Source organism: Prosopis cineraria, unplaced genomic scaffold, assembly GCF_029017545.1.
Source record: "Prosopis cineraria cultivar Desert tree isolate PC_DT_omini unplaced genomic scaffold, ASM2901754v1 PC1666, whole genome shotgun sequence".
In the NCBI taxonomy this organism is placed as follows: domain Eukaryota; kingdom Viridiplantae; phylum Streptophyta; class Magnoliopsida; order Fabales; family Fabaceae; genus Prosopis; species Prosopis cineraria.
Window position 1 is genome coordinate 1 of NW_026556991.1, and position 20,562 is coordinate 20,562.

Below are 20,562 nucleotides of genomic sequence, written 5' to 3' on the forward strand. Positions count from 1 at the left end.
TGAGAGTCGGTGTGTTACTCACAAGCTCTGCTTGATATCTCAAGGGGTTCTGAGAGAAGGAACAAGCTCTGCTTGATATCTCAGGGTTCTTGAGAAGGAAGAAGCTTGTAATCTGGAGTGGCACGTAAGTGGAGGAGTTGTAATTTATAGAGCGAGCATTGTGAGGGGCTGTTTGTATCTTCTTTCTTTTCAGGAGGAAGGAAATGGACGGTGACGATTCCCGGATATGACAAGCAAGAGAGGGTAACATGGCTGAAAAAATCCCACCTTTGAGGGGAAGAAAAAAAAAAAAAAAAGGCAGAACCATTCCTGTCCTCTGCTTTTGAATTGACCCCCCAAATCAACAGCTCCTATTTTCAGTTTCTCAGGTGATTAAGTGATACAGTACCAAACTTTGCTTTCTCTAATTAACATTAGCACGCCTTTATATTTTATGTTGAAGATGTACAAGTGAGTAGACTCTACATATATGAGAGGAGAATGATATTTAATTCTCAATATTATCGTGTAAAAACACGTATCTGTTGTTATTAAAAGAAGAATCTTAATTTATTAAATTTTTAAAAAAATCCTAATAAAAATAAAGTTAAAATTCAATATTTAACAACAACATATATATATATATGTGTGTGTGTGTGTGTATGTATATATGTTTTGACAAGATAATATTTGATGCAAAATTGATGGGATTTTATTGTGATAATTACACTTAGGAGGATCTTATATGTTAGTTTCCCTATGATGAAGCTGTACTGTTGTAGATAGCATGTGTATGTATATGTGTTTATGTATTAAATTATCAATCGATGTGTCTCACGTGAAATAGAATTAAATACATAATAGAATTTAAAAATCTATGAACTTGTATTTTAAGATTTTAAATTAAGATATGAAATTCTTTACTTCTTATTTTCTATTATTTGTTTTGTAATATCTATGTTTGTGGTAAGATGTTTTCCATACATACCATTTTTAATAGGCAAATGGTAGAAATTAGTGTGCAGTTGGGTAGGGTCTTTGATTCCTCCGTCAAAGAAAACAGAGAGAGATGCTTTCTTCGTTTAATAAATTGGGTGTTTTAAATAATTGTTACAGAATTAGGCTGATATGCCTTGGTTAAATCTACGCGTATTTAACTATGTCATCTCCCTACCTGGATTTCTCTTTTCTCTCTCTCTCTCTCTCTTTCTTGGAATCCAGGTGGCGGGAATAACAACTTCATGGACTAGAAAGTTCAAGTCTTTGGTATGAAGGTTGATAAATTACACGTCTGGAAGAAACTTCTGGACTAAAAGGGCTATTTGAACTGTAAAAAATAAAGAGAGGCTTAATTACATTATGAAAGAAGGTTGTATATAATGTCTTTTATCATCTACTAACGCTTTTCTTTATGTTTAATTTAATTACTTTCACTTATTCCAAATCTAGAAGCAATTTAGGTTGGGGGTGAGATCATTTTAGATATAGGAATTCAACAAAAAATCTTAACACTTATCTCATTAAATTGAATCTGCTACATGAATTGTAAGATATTTTGTGCTTTGTGAGTAATTGAGCTTTTGAAAATATTATTAATTAAGAGATCTTGTTGAACAATTTTTATGAATGTTCTCTTTGATCTTCATTTACCTCTCTTTACAAAAGTTAAAGACAATTTATTTTACTTTTTTCACTTTGGCCTGATCTCACGGCCTTCTGTGTGTCTCTGTGTGTGTGTGTGTGTGTGTTTAAAGATTATTATGCAATTTAAACTCTGAATTATAGATTTAAAAATGATTTAAATTTTAAACTTTTAAAAGGTACATTCTGAATCCTAAACAATTAAGTTTGAAATAATTTTATCCCATTGTTAAATTTGAACAAACATTCGTTAGTTTTTTTAAAAATGTGGTCTAATGTGTAATTTTTCTCAAATGAGAGTAGGAAAGAGAGTGACAATAAATTTGGGTAAAAATCACATATTAGATTCTAATTTTTAAAAACTGACAGGGTGTTTGTTCAAATTTAATGGTGGGGGTATCCTAATTTTAATTATTTAAGATTCAGAATGTATCTTTTAAAAGTTTAAAGTTCACATCATCCCTGAATCTATAATTCAGAATTCAAATTGCATATTAAACTTATATTTAAATCATCTTAAATAATTTTTTATTATCTTCTCCTCGATAAATATTATATCTACTTTTCCTTTCAAATGCTCACCATGTAATTTACCTTAACATTCTCATCTTTGTGGCACTATTCCAATTTTATACTTTTATTATTCCTTTCAAACCTAACATTTAAGACCATATAACACGGTTAGTTTTATAATTTTAGGATATAGTATTAAAAATCTTATTAAGTGTAGTTTGCATTTCTAAAATTCAAATTACCATGACAATAATGATATTTACAAACGATAACTTGCCTTTCTCTGCATACAAAAGCAAAAGAAAGTAAATTTATATGCTAATTAAATTATATACTAAGTGGAGAAGTTTGTCTTCGGTAAATAACGAGGTAGTCTCTCTTTAATTGAAATAACATTTCAATAAATAAGTATGCTCCCTCCAGTTCTATTTAAAGGATAGGGAAAGAAAAATTATTTTCTATTTTATTTATAATTTATGTCATTGAATTCTTATAATAAGTTTCGTGTTTTATCTCCATTATTAAATATTGATATGACAAAGTTAGAAACTTATCAAATATTTAAATAAAATTACAAGTTTAAAAAATTAAAGCTACTCATCAGTCATCATTAAGCTAATTTTAGAAGTCATGGAAGAAGCTGCAGGATTCAAAGTACTGATGATAACCTGTTATTGAACACATGCATGGAAACTTCCTTGAAAGAACTGACCATATAGTTTACGCTTATATATATATATATATATATATATATATATATATATGAGTGAAGCAATGGATCCTGATTACAGATGGTGTGATGAATTACTGAATTATATATATGAGTGAAGCAATGGATCCTGATTACAGATGGTGTGATGAATTACTGAATAAGTGAGCATATATCAAAAGTACTGGTCTTAAAGGGAAGAAGCCTCAGTGCCCTCCAATGAAATTACGAGTTGTTGTGTTCACATTTCATCACACGGTGATCCTATTACAATAATAACAATAATTAAGAAAAGAAGCGCAAAAAGCAGAAAGCAGCAACCAGAACAACTTTAAAAAGAATGGGGGAAAAATCTCTAAGCTGTCTTTACATCATCCTTTGCTGCGAATACAACAACTACGCCTAGCTAAGAGCCACACCATATATATATATATAGATATATATTTATATGTGATATCACGTCCTGTACCATCTTTATCTCCAAACAGAAAGAAATATATATATATATATATATATATATATATATATATAAGAAGGCAAAGCAAGCAAAGGGGTTTGTGGTTTTGCTTTTGGGCTCGTACGCAGAGAAATGAATCCCTTTTCAGCTTTGCATTGTTAGTATAATAATTTGAGGCGATCTTTAAGAGGAAGGAAGCTGGGTTGCTAGAAATGTGATGCGCGCGAGTGTGTGGTGAAGGTGAAAGTGATCTTCCCAGAAAATTCCTATTACAACGCAGTGCCTTCAAGCTGTCTTCCTTTATCACATCTTAAGTCTTAAGGGATGCCCTAAACCCACAGGGCCACACTTGGTATGTTAATGTGTGTGTACATCAAGTACGTACCTTTCTTTTTATTACATTAAATACATTTATTTAATATTACTGCCTTTTCCTTTAATTTCTATATATATATATATATATATATATATATATATCGTTGTCCAAAATAAATGTTTGCCTTTGTTGGTTGTAATTAAGCTTGAGGAATCCTGTTACTGTGCTTTATTCCCTTTATTCCCTGAATTCTATTTCTTATTATAAATCACCTCTAAGTTACCTTACTGGAACTAGTAAGAAATTATTATTAAGTTATTAGCTCTATTTTAAAATAAAATATTTTTTATTTTACTTATATTTACGACAATAAAAACAACAACAATCCTTGTCTAAAAAAAAAAAACCATGGAATAAATGGATTGCACAGTATTTCGGTGCTCTATCAACAAATTAAGTTTTTGAATGTATTGCTGACTAAAAGATTTCGCTCAGTGATTTTTTTGAGTGTTTTCTTTTGTTATTCTCTACCGCTCTTCACATGGCTTAAGAGAGTATTTACTTCACTCTCCTCCCAGAGGCTCATACAACATTTTTTTGTATATATCTAAATTATCTCAAATAATTTCTTACCTGTGTTTAAATAGAAAATTTTTAAATTTGATTAATATTCTCTTTCATAGTTGATGACTTTACATAAGGGATAATATTAAAAAAAATTAATCGATATCCTATTAAGTGACTTATAATAAGGATGATTCATCTCTTGTTGAGAGTGCCTTATTAATAAAAGCCAGAAGGGATACTAAGGGACAATGTAATCATAATCATGCCAGAATATATTAAAAAAAACAAAATAAAGGTGAGATACTGTTAGGCGTATAGATCTATAAGTTTTAGGTTCATACATGTATTTGTATTTGAAGGTTTTAATCATATTTAAAAAGGTGGCGATCATCTTCCTTTCTCACCATATATATTATATATATATATATATGCCACTTGGGATTTCGTAATCTTCCATACATGATTGCCAACATATAGATCACTCAAAATTTAATATTGATACGGTACGTAAGTGGCCTTTCATGCATGTGCCAGTTTAATTTTAATATACTTAACAAGCTGCATCAATAATTATTTATGGGATTCATTTTTAATTAGTATACTATCCGGTACTTTACACATTTATAATGCAATTCATATAATTATGTAATTTTCAGTTGTTTAAGGTGCATTTGAGGGGTGGAGAAGATGATTATTGCATGGTCAATTGACCGACTTTCAATGCCTTTCTATTTGTTTATCCATGTTTTATGATGTCTAATGATAATGAAATTTTTACTCTATTAAATTTACTTCAATTATTAATTTGATTCATAAAGTTTAATTTATATCAATCAAGTCCCTAAAACTATATAACTACTTTATATTTTGAAGATGAAATGACACCATAATAACTAATTGTATATAGTTTATAAAAATTAAAAAATGTGATTGATAAAAATTAAATTTTAGGAACTAAATTGGTAATTGAAGTAAATTTAAATTATGAACGTTTCATCGTTCATAAATGTATGCGTGATCAAGATGTTTCAATAGTGTTGACGAATTTCAAGTAAATTCAAACTTGATAGTACAGATCCTTTGCTTACCTTGAATGTGAATGCCTGAATGGTGCTGGTATGCTCTATCGAGTATTTTTGGTAAAATGTCACAATGGAAATGCATTTGACTAATTGTTTAACAACATTTCTTTTCAAAATAATCACGCTTATTTATTTATTTATTTTCATTAATTCAGTTCAAAAAATGGGCTTCATGGAAGTATGTTGTGGTTCAATTTGTGTTTCCTATACTCTTATCTTCTTATAACAAGATGAAAGATTATTTATTATTGATTATATAAGAAATGAATCTAATTGCCTTATGGCTCAATTAGCACCCCACCCTCCCCTCCAAAGGAAAGGTTATAAGATCAATCCTCAAGTGGTATGTGCGTGGGGTATATGTATGTGAGTTTAGTAGAATTGAGAATACAGACGAGTCTGGCTCTTAAGAGTTTGGGCTTGAACCCTAAAACTCAATTTTTTATTTTAAACCTCATTTCTCAAGCCCGACCCCTATGCTCAGGATTCAGTGCTGGGCCCACGAGCTCATTGTCAAAGAATAAAAAAATTAAAATAAAATTAAATCTTATAAATTAATTAAAATATTTTGAAATTAAAAAAGATTAAAATTCTCATAATTTTTAGAAATTAAATAACACACATTTAGAAGTCTATTAATAAAATTTAAATTTTAGTTAGAAAAAATTTCATTTTTTTATAAATATACAAACATAATGATTATAAAAAAATAAAAATATCATAAATTTTATACCATACATTGATATTTATTAAATTAATTTTAAAATAAATTAAAATTAATAATGATATAATATGTGTAGGATCAGGTGAGTGGGTCATTAGCTTCAAATATGTGTCATACTAAAGAAAATAATAATAATAATGATATAATAAGGCTTAAAAGGCAGCTCGGACCTGAGCCTTATTTTACAGGCTTATCAGAACCTAGCCTTCAAGCCCAATTATTTAAAAAAATTATTTTAAAAATCTAAATTCTTATTTAAATAGAGCTTTCAAGCTCAGCTTTCCAGGCTAAGCCTTTATTTTTGGCTCTAGAGTTTAGGATGAGGGGGAAAAAAACAAAGGAAGGAAGGAAGAAAAGGATTCCACTTTCTTACTTGTAACATATATAATATAATATAATTTTCTCTGAGACTATGTTTCCTCTTTTAATGTTGCCTCTTGGGCCACGAAAAATAAACAAAAAATTAAGGAAGAATGATTGTGGGGTTTTAACGAGATTATTTAATTCAAGTTAAATTTTAATTAATTTCATAATATTAATAAAATTTTTCAATTCTTTAGGGTAAATATTAAATCTAACAACTTTAGAGATTTGTAAATTCATATTTTAATTTTATAACTTTATTATAATAAATTTACAACCTGTTTTTTAAATTCTAACAAGATTGGAGGGTAAACACTGAACATTTGTATTCCTTGTTAAATTTTGAAAAATAAATTATAAAATTAAGAGCCAAACTTGCAAATATTTAAAGTTGTTAGATTTAATATTTTTTAACATTAAAAGTAATTTTTTTTGTTAGAATTTGAAAAACAAATTACAAATGCATTCTAACAAAGTTGCACATTTGGAAGCCCTATTTGCAAATCTTTAGAACTGTTACACTTACCATTACAATAAAGATCAAGGAACTTTGCTGGCATTCTGAAATTAATTGAAATTTAATTTGAATTAATTAATTTCTTAAAACTTAACTATCATTTTTTAAAAAAATAATTCCACTTTTTAATGTTTAACATTAGGTCATCAGCCATGCTGCGCATAAGCAACAAAAACAGTTAAAACAACTCCACCGACAACCAAATCCGGTGCAGCCCATACTGGCCCTCAAATTGATATCCGCCCGGCCCAACTTGGTTTTTTGGGCCTGAAGCCCAACTTGGTTCATGGGCACCTTTGTTCACCTTCTATCATTCCATTCCCATGTTCCATGTGCACCCCATGTCTTGTCAAGGGAAATTTGATATTTTTAAATTTGCATTGTAAAATTATTTAGAATTACATTTTAAAATTTCAAAGTAATAAAGTAATATTATTATTTATAATAGTATCAAGTATGACTTGTAAATTTTATTTTGTATAATGATCCTTTAAAAAAGTCTATATAAATAAAATTTAATATAAACTTTAGTATTGACAGCTGGTTTGGTTAGAATATGGGTAATGTTTGTATTATATTTCCAACATAGAAGAATCCTTCAGATAAATTGTATTATTTTGTCGCTGATGATGACAGTACAAGGTTTGTATATTTATAATCCTTTACTTGTCAAACTTCATGGGTAATTTACTTTTCTCATTGAAAACCAATATATAAATATATCAAAAATAGAAAAAAATTACAAACAGATTCCAAATAAGTAAATAGATATTTATTCACTTCCATTTATATGTCAGACTTGATTATCTACAACTGACCTTGGTTTGTTAGTAATAAATTTTCTTATATGAAACTTGGGTGTGTATAATTCTCCTTACAAAAATGGCATGTAACATTTTTCAAACAAGATAACATCAACAATAAATACTATTTCATGAAATGAAATTAATTACATGAATCACACGCTAATATACTCTATTAATATCTTACTTTAATTTAGATGTATGGTTGGTCACAAGCTCAATATATGGAATTGAGTAGTTTCTACAAATGTTTTTTTGTTCTTTTTTTGTTTGTTTGTTTGCCTTCCTTGACGAAGAGAGTGCCAAATAAAATTAACCATGAATAGTTATAAAATGACCTGAAAAAGACAAGCGTGAGTCACGCGCATGGATAATTAGAAAGCAGACAGTGGTAGGATTGGGAATTTGATTAGAAGTGATGGCCCCGGAGATTGAATTGACTATCATCACCTCCTCATCTCCCTCGCCACCAACCCATTACCCACACCACCCACCACCAGCCACCCACCATTCCTTTCTCGGAATGCTCCAAATTACCCTCTCCTTCTTCAACCCCTTCCTCTAACAATTTCCGATTCTCTTCCCCTTCATCACTCGCGCCAGATCCATTCAATTCAATGCAAGACCAATCCTCTTCTTCATCCAAGACCGCAGATTTGGATGCTCCTCTTCACGCTATTGGCTTCGAGATTCAAGACCTGTCGCCCCACCGCGTGGCCGGCCGTCTCCCTGTCACCCATAAATGCTGCCAGGTCCACTTTCTTCATCTCCGATCTTCCCCCTTTCTTTCTAGCATTCTTCAACTCAAATTTTGTGATTTCAGCCTTTCAAGGTGTTACATGGAGGGGTTTCCGCCATGATCGCCGAGGGTCTGGCAAGCATGGGAGCTCACATGGCTTCTGGTTTTAAGAGGGTGGCCGGAGTTCAGCTCAGCATCAATCATCTCAGGCGTGCCGAGCTCGGTGACTTGGTCCATGCCGAAGCCACCCCTCTTCATGTTGGCAAGAGCATTCAGGTCTTCCTTCCCCTTCCTTCCCTCCTCTTTCCTATATTACTGCTAATTCCTTTCCCGCATTACGTGAGCTTTTCTTGTATCAATGCACCGTCACAGGAATAAATTGGATAAAATTTTAATCCCTTCATACATTAATTAAAACACGTGTGATTCAATCCAATAAGTTAGTACCTGAGTTAGTGATCCCTCTGCACAATGGGACGCTAACAATGCATGGGGCTGCTTCATCACAAGTCATAACCAGAATCTCCGGCAGCCACGCGAAATAAGCATGGTCTGGTCCTGCCATTTCTACCCTCCCATGTCCATTTTATAATTAAATCACCTTGAAATTTCCGACCAATAATAATAACAATGACCTTACGCACTTCTGTTTTGTTTGTCTGACAATTGACATCCTCCCTTCCATTAAATCTGCAGCTAATGAAATTGATAACTTGACAAAACCGCACTTGCAAACACTGGATTATATATATATATATATATTCTGTAAAAGTACCACCTCCTCAGGTTTTATTTTTAGTCATTGTGGATTATTTTCATCGTTTCTTATCCATTTTATTTATTTATTTGAAAAAAATACTCGGAAAGATTATGAGTTGGCCCAAACAATATTAGTTTTGTTGAGGTTCAATATCTTATATTCTTTTAGACCCTTCTCATTTGCGCGTGCTCATTTTATGGGAGTGAGATTTCTTTTCCTGTTGTTAAAATAGACCAAATTTTTATTCACACAATTTTATAATTTTTTCCCTTCTCAAGATGCTTTTTTCTCCCCAGTCATCTAAAGAGTATAACAGTTTTAAATTCACTTCAACAAAATTAACACCTTTTGGACCACCCCTGTCCCCACCACTTGACCAAGTCAGTCTTAGGGATCTCTACCTCTTGACCATCTCATGATTAATCTGTCCATTTAACCAGTGATTGAAAGAAGCTGTTGAACAACTTGAGAGCAAAATTTAGTGTGCGCTTAGTTTTTAGATTACATATGATAAAAGTAGGTTTGAGGGATCCAACTATTTGTTGAATTTTAAAAAAATACATTATATTGTATTGTTTGAATGTCCTTTTGAGGATTACCAAACAGACTTCTAGTATTAAGAGATTGAAAATTCCAGTCCCTTTTGGTCACTAGCTTTTGTGGTAAAAAAGTGTAAATCATAACATGAACATTTTCCTGAATAAACATGATATCGCCTTAGCAATTTTTGTTTTTGTTTTTGCTTTTCGTTTTGCTATTTCATAGTAAACGTCTATAGTTGAGTTCTTCCTTTTGTGGCAAGCCATTTCATCGTCATCAAAATAAATTGGCATCGAAAGTTTTCTACTTTACATGCAGACATAAATATAAAGTAGCAAATAGAAGAATTGGACCAAGACATAAATCAAAGTCAGCTCAATGTTAAACAATGAGGTTGGTTTCAAGTGAACAATCAATTAATTGGCCGTTTCAAATATGGCAACTTAGCATCGTTAGTTTACGACAGATGAGAAATACCATCGATGTTGTTTTCTCTTCGGCAGTGGCCATCACACTATACCTCCTACCCTTGGGAAAAAATATTCAGAAGATTAGGAATTACCATAAAGAGCAATTACATATTGGCTAAATTCTAAAACACAGTCATATAATACTCTATTCAAACGTCATGAAACAAACCCTGCTCATCAAGTTTCACTCTATTCTGAAGCAGGTGTGGGAGGTGAGAATCTGGAAGATAGATCCTTCAAACTCTCAAAATAGATCCTTGGTATCATCGTCCAGGGTAACTCTTCTAAGCAACATGCCAGTCCCGGATCACGCAAAAGATGCTGACAAAGCACTCAAGAAGTATGCAAAACTGTGAATATTTATATGGTTTGATTCGTAAGTGCAATTCTTCTGTAACCTGAATTGCATTAAGTCAAAAAACAAAAAAACAAAAAATTCCTACAATGCACAACATTATCATATCGTGTTTCTTGTATTGTCGTATATATGAACAAGGAAAAATCTTGCAACTGCTTAAGGTTCAGGAGAAGCATGGAAACTGATCTAACTGCGAAAAGCAACACTTTTACACGAGCAGCTTTTCTTAGCATTTTGCAATTGCAGCATCAAACTAGTTCACTTGTTGCTTCGCTTTTGACTGAACCAGATGAACGAACAGTCCTGACAACCAGCCAGCAGTTCCCGGAGGATGTAGAGTTTTATTTTTTATTTTTTAATTTTTGGTAGGCTGGTGTTAAAGGAAATATTGTGGCTATGTTGAGAATTAGGATACTGGTTCTTTCTTCCGAGATGATCCTGCGTTTTTAGTGTCCCTGTCCTTCGTTCCCGTGCGAATTCCAGAGATTATGTGCCTTGCAGCGAAAATAACGAAAGAAATTGCACAATCAGAGATAGACTGACAAAGAAGGCTTAAGCTCTTCATCTATTCTATACAGATTATACCAAACTACGGAACTTGAGAAGTATTACCTGAGATTTCTAAGTTGTTGGGCTAAATCATTCAGCTCCATACCAGAAAGTTTTAGAGAAGATAGAGTTCCAGGCACCTCTTCCGAGGCAACTCTAGACAATTTTTTCATTGAAGCTCCTAATCTTCCAAAAGCCTGCGCATGGCATCAAAACCCACCAATAAATGCCAGCAATTCTAAACTTGCTATACGTTTGCAAAAACAGATCAACTGAATTCTTAGCTCGCGACACAGAAAAGAAATAAATCCTTCTGAACTTACAATTATAGTCGGAATAGATGCCAGGGCCACTGACAAGAATGCACCAAAAGCCTACTATCCAAACACCAAAAAGACAAACTTATGGTGAGAAGAAATGATCACAAGAAACTAATTCTGATTCCGTATCCAAAATATGCTTCCAAACTCTAGTTGACTATTTCGAATGCCAAAGTCGGTAGCAAGTAAACAGAGAGGGTCAGAGTAAGCTTACCATTGAGAGTGGAAACAAGATAGACAGAAGCCCCAATTCAGGCTTGGGTTGAAACCCTAGATTTTTCACCCCATGAATGGGCGGAGCAGTCGAGGCCAATATCTCTGTAGATGGGAGCGGGATAGACTTGGAGGTCTCTGGTTTCGGAGTTAACTCCGATGAGATGGCTGATGCCGACTTCGTGGAACATCTTCGAAAAATTACGGGTGAAGCAAAGGAAGCGGCCGTCGGCGGCGGCGGCGTGAGGGGATTTGGCACACTGATGCAGAGAAGCACAGACGGCGATCCCATTAGGCCCGACATTCCTCCAAGCCCGATTCTGCTGGTTGTTCCTTAGAAATGAAGATATTCAAAAACTGAAAAAACAAATTGTTCAGTAGAATTAATAGAAGAGCCCTCCTCAAAGAGTGTTTGCATTTGGATGGAGCATTGCTAATTTTTTAAATTATGATAACTTCAATAAATATTTTTTTAAACCATGAAGGGAAATAATAGTTAGAGCCGGTAATTCGAGTGGATCGAGCTTATTCGTATTGACTCAATTCGGGTCGGACTTAAAGAATCTTACTCTTTTTAAAAAACTCATATAGCCAAACTCGACCGTAACACCTTCGTATTTCGGGCTTATTCGGGCCGACCCGAATACTCGAAATTTTTTTTAAAATATTTTTTATTTTTTAATGAATTTTAATTTTTAAATAATTTTATTAAGCATAAAATATTTTTTTAACTTAAAAGGAATAAAAAATAATAATTTATTAACTTTGTAGTTAAGTATTTAAGTAGCTCTGTTACTATTTTATTGTATTATGTACAATTTATTCATGAATGTTTCCTTTACTTGTAAATTGATGTCTTATTTATTTAAATATTATCCTTATCATGATTATATAAAAATATTTATATATTTTAATTGAATCATATTATTTTAATTATGATCAAGTTAATCTTAATTTAACTATGATTAGACCATTAATTTAAAATTATTATCCTAATTAGTTCAAAGTTTTTAACAACTATTAGATAAACTGTACTTTTTATTTTTAAAATATGAAAAAATAGCCATCATTATATTATATAAAATAAAATCATTTAATTATGGGTAAAATATTATTTTTTAAAATTTTTTTAAACTTTTATATTGTTTAAGTCCTATATACAAAAGATATTTACTTTAGTTTATTTTTAATTTTTAACTAAGTCTGACGTGGATGATAATCAAATAATTATCTAAAAATATTAATTTATTTATTATGTTTATTTAGTAGTAGAGCCAGAATTTGTATATGCCCAAATTTTATTTTTAAAATTATTTTTAATTTAAAATTAATTATCTTATTTATAAAAAATATAAAATATAATTTTTTGGACAAGAAAATAGTGTATATGACTCAATTTTTCTAAAAAAAAGATTGAGTCTTAAAGTATAAAAATTAATATTAAAATATATTTTAATTATTATTTTAAAATATTTTATTTGATTAAAAATTATAAAAATAGGAAAATATAATATTTTAATTTTTTTTTAAATAACTATAGTAAAACACTCAAATGTATGGTCTTTTAAAATAAAATAATATAAAACTTTAAAAATAATTAATATTTATTATATTATATATATTTTTAAAAATGTATTTTTTCTATTCGGGTATTCGGGCCAAGCCCGAACCCGATCGAACTTGACTCGAATTTTTTTGGGCCTATTTGGGCTGCCCGAATAGGCCTAAATAATTAAAAATTATTATTTTATTCGAGCTTTGGCCTAAATTTTTTGAGTGGGTTTGGGTTGGCCCGTCGGGCTTGAACCAAATTACCGGCTCTAATAATAGCTTATGGCATACTACGAGCTCATTTAAATTTTAATTAAATATAATTAATTATAAATAATTAATTAATATGATTAATTATAATTATAATTAATTATGTTATAATATAAAATATTTAGATACTATTTTTTTAAAATTAATTTTAATAAAATTAAATATTTTTGAATAATGTAATCAAAATTAATTTTAACTATATAAATTATTATAAAAAGACATTATTTTTTAAAATTAAAGTGTTGATAAATTTATATTTAATATTATTAAATTCATTAAATTGTATTTAACACAAAGAAAAATTACTGACAAATTATTTATTTTTAATATGGTAAAATGAGAATCAAATAAGCAGCTATCTATAGCATAACAAAAAAGTTGATTTTAACCTCATAATTGATTATTTCATGTGAATGTTGTTTGGATAATTTTCTTTTAAAAATTGATTTCCACCCAAAAAATTAATTACTGAGGTTAACCAAACGGGTAGTACATTTGACTGCAGTCATCACCTACTCTGCACTTCTATTTGTACTTTACTCTAGTTAATATATTAATATTAATATGAAATAAAAAATTATAGCAAAACATATCATTTATAAAATCCATCTCAATGTCGTCTGGATCAATGGTATTTGTCAAGATTAAAAAAAAAACCCTTAAAGTGAGGATTGATTTGAGCTTTTAAAAGTTTAATTTATGCTGTTTTCTCTAAAAAATTTATTTTACTCTGAAAATTGCATAATTTTAGGTAAAATTATAAATTTAACCATAAATTATTTTTTAAAAATAACTACACTTCCTATATTATGAGATGGTGTAAAAAAAATTATCAACTATCAAAAATGTATTATTAAACACTTGCCGTCAATTTTTAAATAATGATCATTTATTAAAATTGTGGACCCACAATCATTTAATTTCTCTCTCTTTCTTATTTTGCATGGCTTCTCACTTCTATTGTGCAACTCCTCCCCCCCCCACTGATAAACAACCTTCTTCTGGAGTTACTAAAAAATCTTAACAACCATCACCTTAAAGAAGAGAGGAATTTAGTCAAGTAGAGTCAGCCTTTCTTAACAGATGATTGTTGATTGTCATTGATTATGGATCCTCAACTTAGAGGCCAGTTTCCTTCTAAAGCAGTGAGGATAGTATTTGACATTGCCCTAAGGTGCCTTCAAAACAATCCATAAAAAAGATCCACCATGATAATTGTGGCTGAGCATCTAAGAAAAATATAGCATATAAAGCACTCTTATCAGTTTCCACTATAAGAGCCAGTAGCAATTTTCAAAAAACAAATGTCAAGGTCATCAAGTCTTAATGGAATCATTAGTCCTGTTCTTATATTGAGTTTCTCACAATCATCACCTTCATTAGCCAGACCATCAATTCCACCTTCAAGATGGTCTGGTGTGCCCTTTTTGCTTTCTTCTCGTGTTTGTTCCTCCACCCTTTCATTAAAGGAGCTTGATTGGGAAAAATATTGAAAGTCATCATCCTCTATCTTTATAAGTGCTAGTGTTAAAGGATTTTGATTGTTCATAATGCTCATTTTCTTTTCTTTTCTTTTCTTTTTCGGGCTAAGGGTGTTCTGTTGGGGAAGAAGATAAAAATGCTTTCTCAATTAGCTCAAATTCTCACTAACTCTTCCTCCTTCACTGCCCTCCCTTACAGCCTCTTCCACCTTGATTGATTTAAAGTCAATAAAAACTAGACAATGAACATGAAGATTGGAGGCCATAACTAGAATGGAGGCATGGTTTATGGCAATGACTCAATGAAAGTTAAGGTGCACAGTTGGTGTTCTAGAAACTAGTAAAGGGAGAGAGAAAGTCCACAAATGACAAAGAAGAAAGAGGGGAAGAATTGAAGAGGAGACACATGGCATGACAGCTTTTTTTTTTTCAATCAAATAATTAGTCAACAAACACCTATTTATTCAAAATAAATAGCAGGTGTTGAGCGCTACAATTTTGTTAATTCATGTTTTATTTCGTGCCACCTCATAGTATAGTATACCACATACTTCTTGAATATTAGTTTATAACTAAATTTACACATTTATCCATATAGTTTTCAAAAGTTTGAAAGAAAAGTGTTACATTTGGGTCCATTAGTTAACATATTTTATCAAACTTGTTTGTAAAAAATAGTTTTTAGTTAACACTCCTAAAAGAAAAAATACTTAAGATCACATTTGTTGCCACATGCCAACAAAAGTACAAAACAAACCATTTTTTTTCTAACATTTAGGGCTAGGAGCTTGGGACCTTAGTGCTAGATCTATTGATACTTATACATAGCAAAAGCTTTTTGAAAAAAATAAGGTAGAAGCTTCCTTGAAACACACTTGATTAAATTGAAGACTTCTCTAAAAAGAAAGAAAGAAATACGGAAGGAATTGAACTATTGTGATAGTTTTAACCTTGATCCCAATAAAATTTTGAAATTCAATTCATTTATTAAGAAAAGGGTTAAGGATTATTTTTGTCCTTAAAATGTGCACAAAAATTCACAAATGACCCTAAACTTAATTATGGATTTATTTTATTCTTCAACTGTTAAGATTTTTAAATTCATCACTTGCTATTTTCTCTGTTCATTTTCTTTGTTGGTAGGGTCTATTTTTAAATTTTTTAGTTTTTTATTATAAAATATTTAAGTGGTCCCACCAATCACTTTTAAATATTTTTCTCCTTCTTTCTTCCCTTTCTCCTCTCTCTCTCCTCTTCAAAAGATTGTCCCCATCTAAATTAAGGTCATGCATCATCTATATAACCAGCAATTGCATACACTCAAAATGAAAATGAAGCTAATACAGTAAGGAAGTTGGTGATCGATGCAACTGAGCTCTTTAGGAACTTGTATGAAAGTTAATGAGATAAGTGCTTGTGTAGAGCTTTAAAGGACACGCAAGTCGAGTTGGCTACAAGCACGAGAGGGAGAGAGAGCTAGTTTAGCTTTAACGAATTGGCAAGTCGACTCATTCCTCTCTCTCCTTCACTCCCCCTCTCTCTTCCCATCAACAACAACTCCGACGACTCATTCTTGATTCAAAGTAAACAATAGAATCCTTAACCTATCTCTATTTTTAAGAAAAAAAGAAAGGAGAGAATAGAGACATTTCATTTCTTCATAAAAGAGCATGAGCTTAACAACGGTACATGCATGTAAGGTCCTTTATGTGAAGGAGAGAGAAAGTAAGAAGGGGTAAATGCTATTGTCTCTCTTGTGACCTCAGCTACGATGTAAAATAGGTTGGTGGTGATGATGGTTCTAAAGTATGAAGCTCTAAGGAAGGAGAAGGCATAATAGGGAAAATTGAGGAGGAGAAGCATGATGATGTGGCCATGCCTAATGTTGAGCTTGTTAAGACCAAAGGTGACTTTCCTAAAAAAAGGTTCGATGTCAACATACAGTAGTTGAATTGATGATAGAGAAGGAGAGAGTAGGAAGGATGAATGCAATAGAAGAGGTGGTGAGGATCTCCTATCATGGCTTATATGTGCAGGTGACTAAAAGATGACTAGACATAAGGTAAAGAAGAGATGATAAGAGATAAGTTTTATACTAGCAAGAATGGACATGGCAGCTTCAACTTTCACAAGATACTAATCACGGAGCTCCTAAATAGGGGGGCCATTTGCTTGGCGCCCAAGGCGATGCTAGTATTGAATGTCACATGTAGAAACAAGTCTCTAAGGTATGGTATGAGCTCATCCGTGATCTACAATGGCAAGGATAAAGGAAAGAGCAGAGAGTAAAGTTGGAAGGGCGATGCTAGTGTTGAATATCACATGTAGAAATAAGTCTCCAATGTTTGGTATGAGATTGTCTATGATCTATAATGGCAAGGGTGAAGGAAAAAGGAGAGAGAAAAGGTAAGAGGAAAGGGGGGTAGAAGATGACAGATAAGGTGGAGAGAAGTTGATGGAGGTATTTGCAACGATTTTTATTTGTTGCTATTGTTCCCCTACATTAAACAACATAATTTTAGCAACATTTAAAAACCATTTTCTAAAGTAGAATAGAAAATAGTTTTCAAGTGTTGCAATAAATTTTTTAAATAGGCAACATAAAAACTGTTGCCTATATAAGATCTTTTATGGGAACATTTAAAAAATGTTTGAAATGTTCTTTATTCTAATAGGCAACAAAAATATAAATGTTGCCTATAGTTATTCTTTTTGACAATATTTAAGAACTATTGTTTGTTTTTCTACACATAAAAATTTATTTTTATAATTTTTTTGCATAATTTATTTATTTATTCTCTTAATTTTATATATATATATATATATTATTTTGCATTATAATATCAAAAAGTAAACTTTGAAGAATGATTGGAATCACCTATTTCTTTCGATAGGAATAACTCTTAAAGATTTTCTATTTATGTAATAAGCAACATTTGAAAAACATTGCAATAGACTTTTAAAAACTATTGCTTATTTTTATAGTTTTAAGTAACAATTTTACAAAAGGTGTGACCGTGTGGTTAAAGATAAAAAAACTGTTGTTTAAAGCAATAGACCACACTCAAGTTGAAAACACTTGAAAATTGATGTTTATAACTTTAGGTAACATTTTTCAAGTCTATAACAATACTTTTAAATTATTTTTAGATAATAAAAATGTCATAGTGTTAGTGGAGAATGATGCGTATGCAACTTCAACTTCCCTTGCAATCCTCTTCAACCTTCGAGAAGAGGAGAGAGAGAGAGAGAGAGAGAGAGAGACTAGGGGGAGAGAATAATATTTTTATATTATAGAAATATAAAAAATGAATTGTGGGATCTATTATTAAATATTTTATAATAAAAATATTAAAATTTTTAAATATGGAACTCACTTAATAGAAAAAAAATCAAGAGCACAGGCGATTATATGATCAAATTTCTAAAATTAAAGAATAAAATTAACCTTAAGTTAAATTTAAGATCATTTGCGAGCTTCACGAATAGTTTAAGAGTAAAAATAATCCTTAATAATTAAAAAAAAAGTATAAAGAAGCCCAGGTCTTGCCTTTCTAATTACGCCAAATTTATTGAACTTTCAAAGTCCTACAATTCCAATTCCCTGGGAATCCAACATTTCATGCAATCACGCTGCTTATCTGATAAATTGATTGAACTCTTCTATAAAATATTTTTTTTCCTGCGATTACTAAGTCTGTCAAGGAAACTAACTTTTATTAACCAGTCGTACGTGCACATGATATAGATTTAAAGTATATTTTCAAATTTTTTTCCCCTTATAATGCAGTGGATAGCAAGAAGTTGAATAAGTTAAGAATACTATAAGATCCAGACACGGGTCAGACGCGCACAGAAATAAATTTCCAAGGAATGCATACCATTCATCAGTTTGATTCGACTTGACAGCGTTTTTTTATGAGAAAAATAAACACGATACCATATGTACGTCATAATTTTTACAACCAAGACTATGAGCGTGGGGGGATCCGTCTCTCACGGTGGGACATTGATTATGGTTGTCTTTTTTATTCGAGATTTGAACATTTATTACGCTATGAAGGATTAATTTTACCGCTAAATCCAATATAATCCCATTGATTTGCTCGTCTTTTTAAACCTATGAACAATGCTATATGTACTCTCTCCTGTCTTTGTGATAAGATGGGTTCAACCATTTGATATATCTTAAAAAAATTAATTCTTTATATTATAAAAAATGTGATATATTTTTATTTTTATCTTTATTTTTAAATGATGATGTAACCATGTTAAATAATTTCACGTTTATTAAAAGAGAGTAAAATAAAAAAATAATTTAATTATTATAATGTATCTTATATTTTAAATAAAAAAATTATTTTTAAAAGGTGTTATAAAAATAAAATTGGAGGGAGTAATTAATATTCATGTAGTTGAATGATACACGTGTACATATACTCCGTGACGTAGATGCACGTCCCCATGTGATACTCTGAAGTTCAGCAGCATTTTCCTCGGGAAGTTCTCGGTTCCTTCCTGTTCAACACAACCACCACTGGGAAACTAACATAGATAAATAGATAATGACACACTATTTTTTACAGCTTTTTCTCTAAATTGATGATTCAAGGTCTAACTTAAGTTTACTTCTAATTAACCATCAATTTACTGATTGAGAAAAGTTATTTTAATAGTCATTATCCTGTATTAGGTTGATGATATATATCCAAACTTCCTTTTTTGTTATTTTATAGAATCATTTGGTGTTCAGTATTATTGAGTAATTTCGATTCAAGTCGGCTTCGATTTTTTTTTTTTAATCTCCCCTCTATTTTTTTAATTACAAAACTCATAATTCAATTGCATCTAAGGATATATCTAGATTACGTTTCCATGGACATTATTAAAAATGAAACTGCAGTCATACTCATATGATCAAATGTTGAAAGGTGACATCGTTGTTAAATAAAAGCAGTTGCGTGCAGTGCCTCTGGTTGAATATATATATATATATATATATATATATATATTATACATATATATTTAGACAAGGACAACGAGATAAATTTTCTATGGAGGAAGCAAGATGATGACATTATAATTGCTACGTTAAAGATAGCAGTCATAACTTAGTGAAAGATCGATCCCCTTAAAAACTATTTAATTAATACACTTGATATACTTTCTTATAATGAACTCCATTGACCTACATTTTATTAATTATATATCTGTCTAAATTTTCTTATTAGACTGTGACTCATCTTAGATATATATTTTTAACATTTTAATTTCTTCACGTCTTCCAGATTTCCCTCCTTTCATCAAAGAAAATTCATATGGTAGAGAGTAAGACTTCATCTAGAATCACAATTAGTCCCTTCTTCTGTAGATTGACTCATACATACATACATACTACATACATGCATGCACATATACACTTCATATATATTGTGAGAGAGGCAGATACACACATATACATATACAGAACGTGTTTAGTCATGACAATTCATACCTTTGAGACAAAGCCCACTTATTGAAGTTAAAACAATGTCAGCTAAGTTTATTTAAGTATACAAATATAAATGCTGCTTCTAAATCTTATTTATAAATCACTTTCAATATGTTTAATTGGAATTAAAAAAATATTAAACTTTATTA

General features: G+C 30.8%; 2 protein-coding genes across 3 annotated transcripts; one reads left to right on the plus strand and one right to left on the minus strand.

Moving 5' to 3' along the window:
• Window positions 1-8,104: 8,104 nt before the first annotated feature.
• On the plus strand, window positions 8,105-10,692 carry LOC129300592 (1,4-dihydroxy-2-naphthoyl-CoA thioesterase 1-like). Its single transcript, XM_054939163.1, has 3 exons — window positions 8,105-8,423; window positions 8,495-8,686; window positions 10,384-10,692. Exons 1-3 carry the CDS (start codon window positions 8,289-8,291, stop codon window positions 10,534-10,536), a joined length of 480 nt encoding a protein of 159 aa, XP_054795138.1. The 5' UTR covers window positions 8,105-8,288; the 3' UTR covers window positions 10,537-10,692.
• LOC129300591 (uncharacterized) lies at window positions 9,976-11,964 on the minus strand. 2 transcript variants are annotated; one of them, XM_054939161.1, is made up of 4 exons: window positions 11,622-11,964; window positions 11,411-11,461; window positions 11,151-11,284; window positions 9,976-10,233 (listed from the first exon to the last, which is right to left on the minus strand). In XM_054939161.1, the coding sequence occupies exons 1-4, from the start codon at window positions 11,922-11,924 to the stop codon at window positions 10,140-10,142; spliced, it is 582 nt and encodes a 193-aa protein (XP_054795136.1). In that variant the 5' UTR covers window positions 11,925-11,964; the 3' UTR covers window positions 9,976-10,139. The 2 variants fall into 2 exon arrangements, with proteins under 2 accessions (XP_054795136.1, XP_054795137.1); XM_054939162.1 differs by having other exon boundaries at window positions 9,976-11,032; window positions 11,622-11,956.
• Window positions 11,965-20,562: the final 8,598 nt, after the last annotated feature.

Coding starts and splice junctions, on each gene's coding strand:
- LOC129300592 (XM_054939163.1), top strand. CDS start 8,289: ATGCAAGACCAATCCTCTTCTTCATCCAAGACCGCAGATTTGGATGCT. Junction 8,424..8,494: donor TCACCCATAAATGCTGCCAG/GTCCACTTTCTT, acceptor TTGTGATTTCAG/CCTTTCAAGGTGTTACATGG. Junction 8,687..10,383: donor ATGTTGGCAAGAGCATTCAG/GTCTTCCTTCCC, acceptor ATTCTGAAGCAG/GTGTGGGAGGTGAGAATCTG.
- LOC129300591 (XM_054939161.1), bottom strand. CDS start 11,924: ATGTCGGGCCTAATGGGATCGCCGTCTGTGCTTCTCTGCATCAGTGTG. Junction 11,462..11,621: donor TCTTGTTTCCACTCTCAATG/GTAAGCTTACTC, acceptor TTTGGATAGTAG/GCTTTTGGTGCATTCTTGTC. Junction 10,234..11,150: donor CAACAACTTAGAAATCTCAG/GTAATACTTCTC, acceptor TCCCAAGGGTAG/GAGGTATAGTGTGATGGCCA.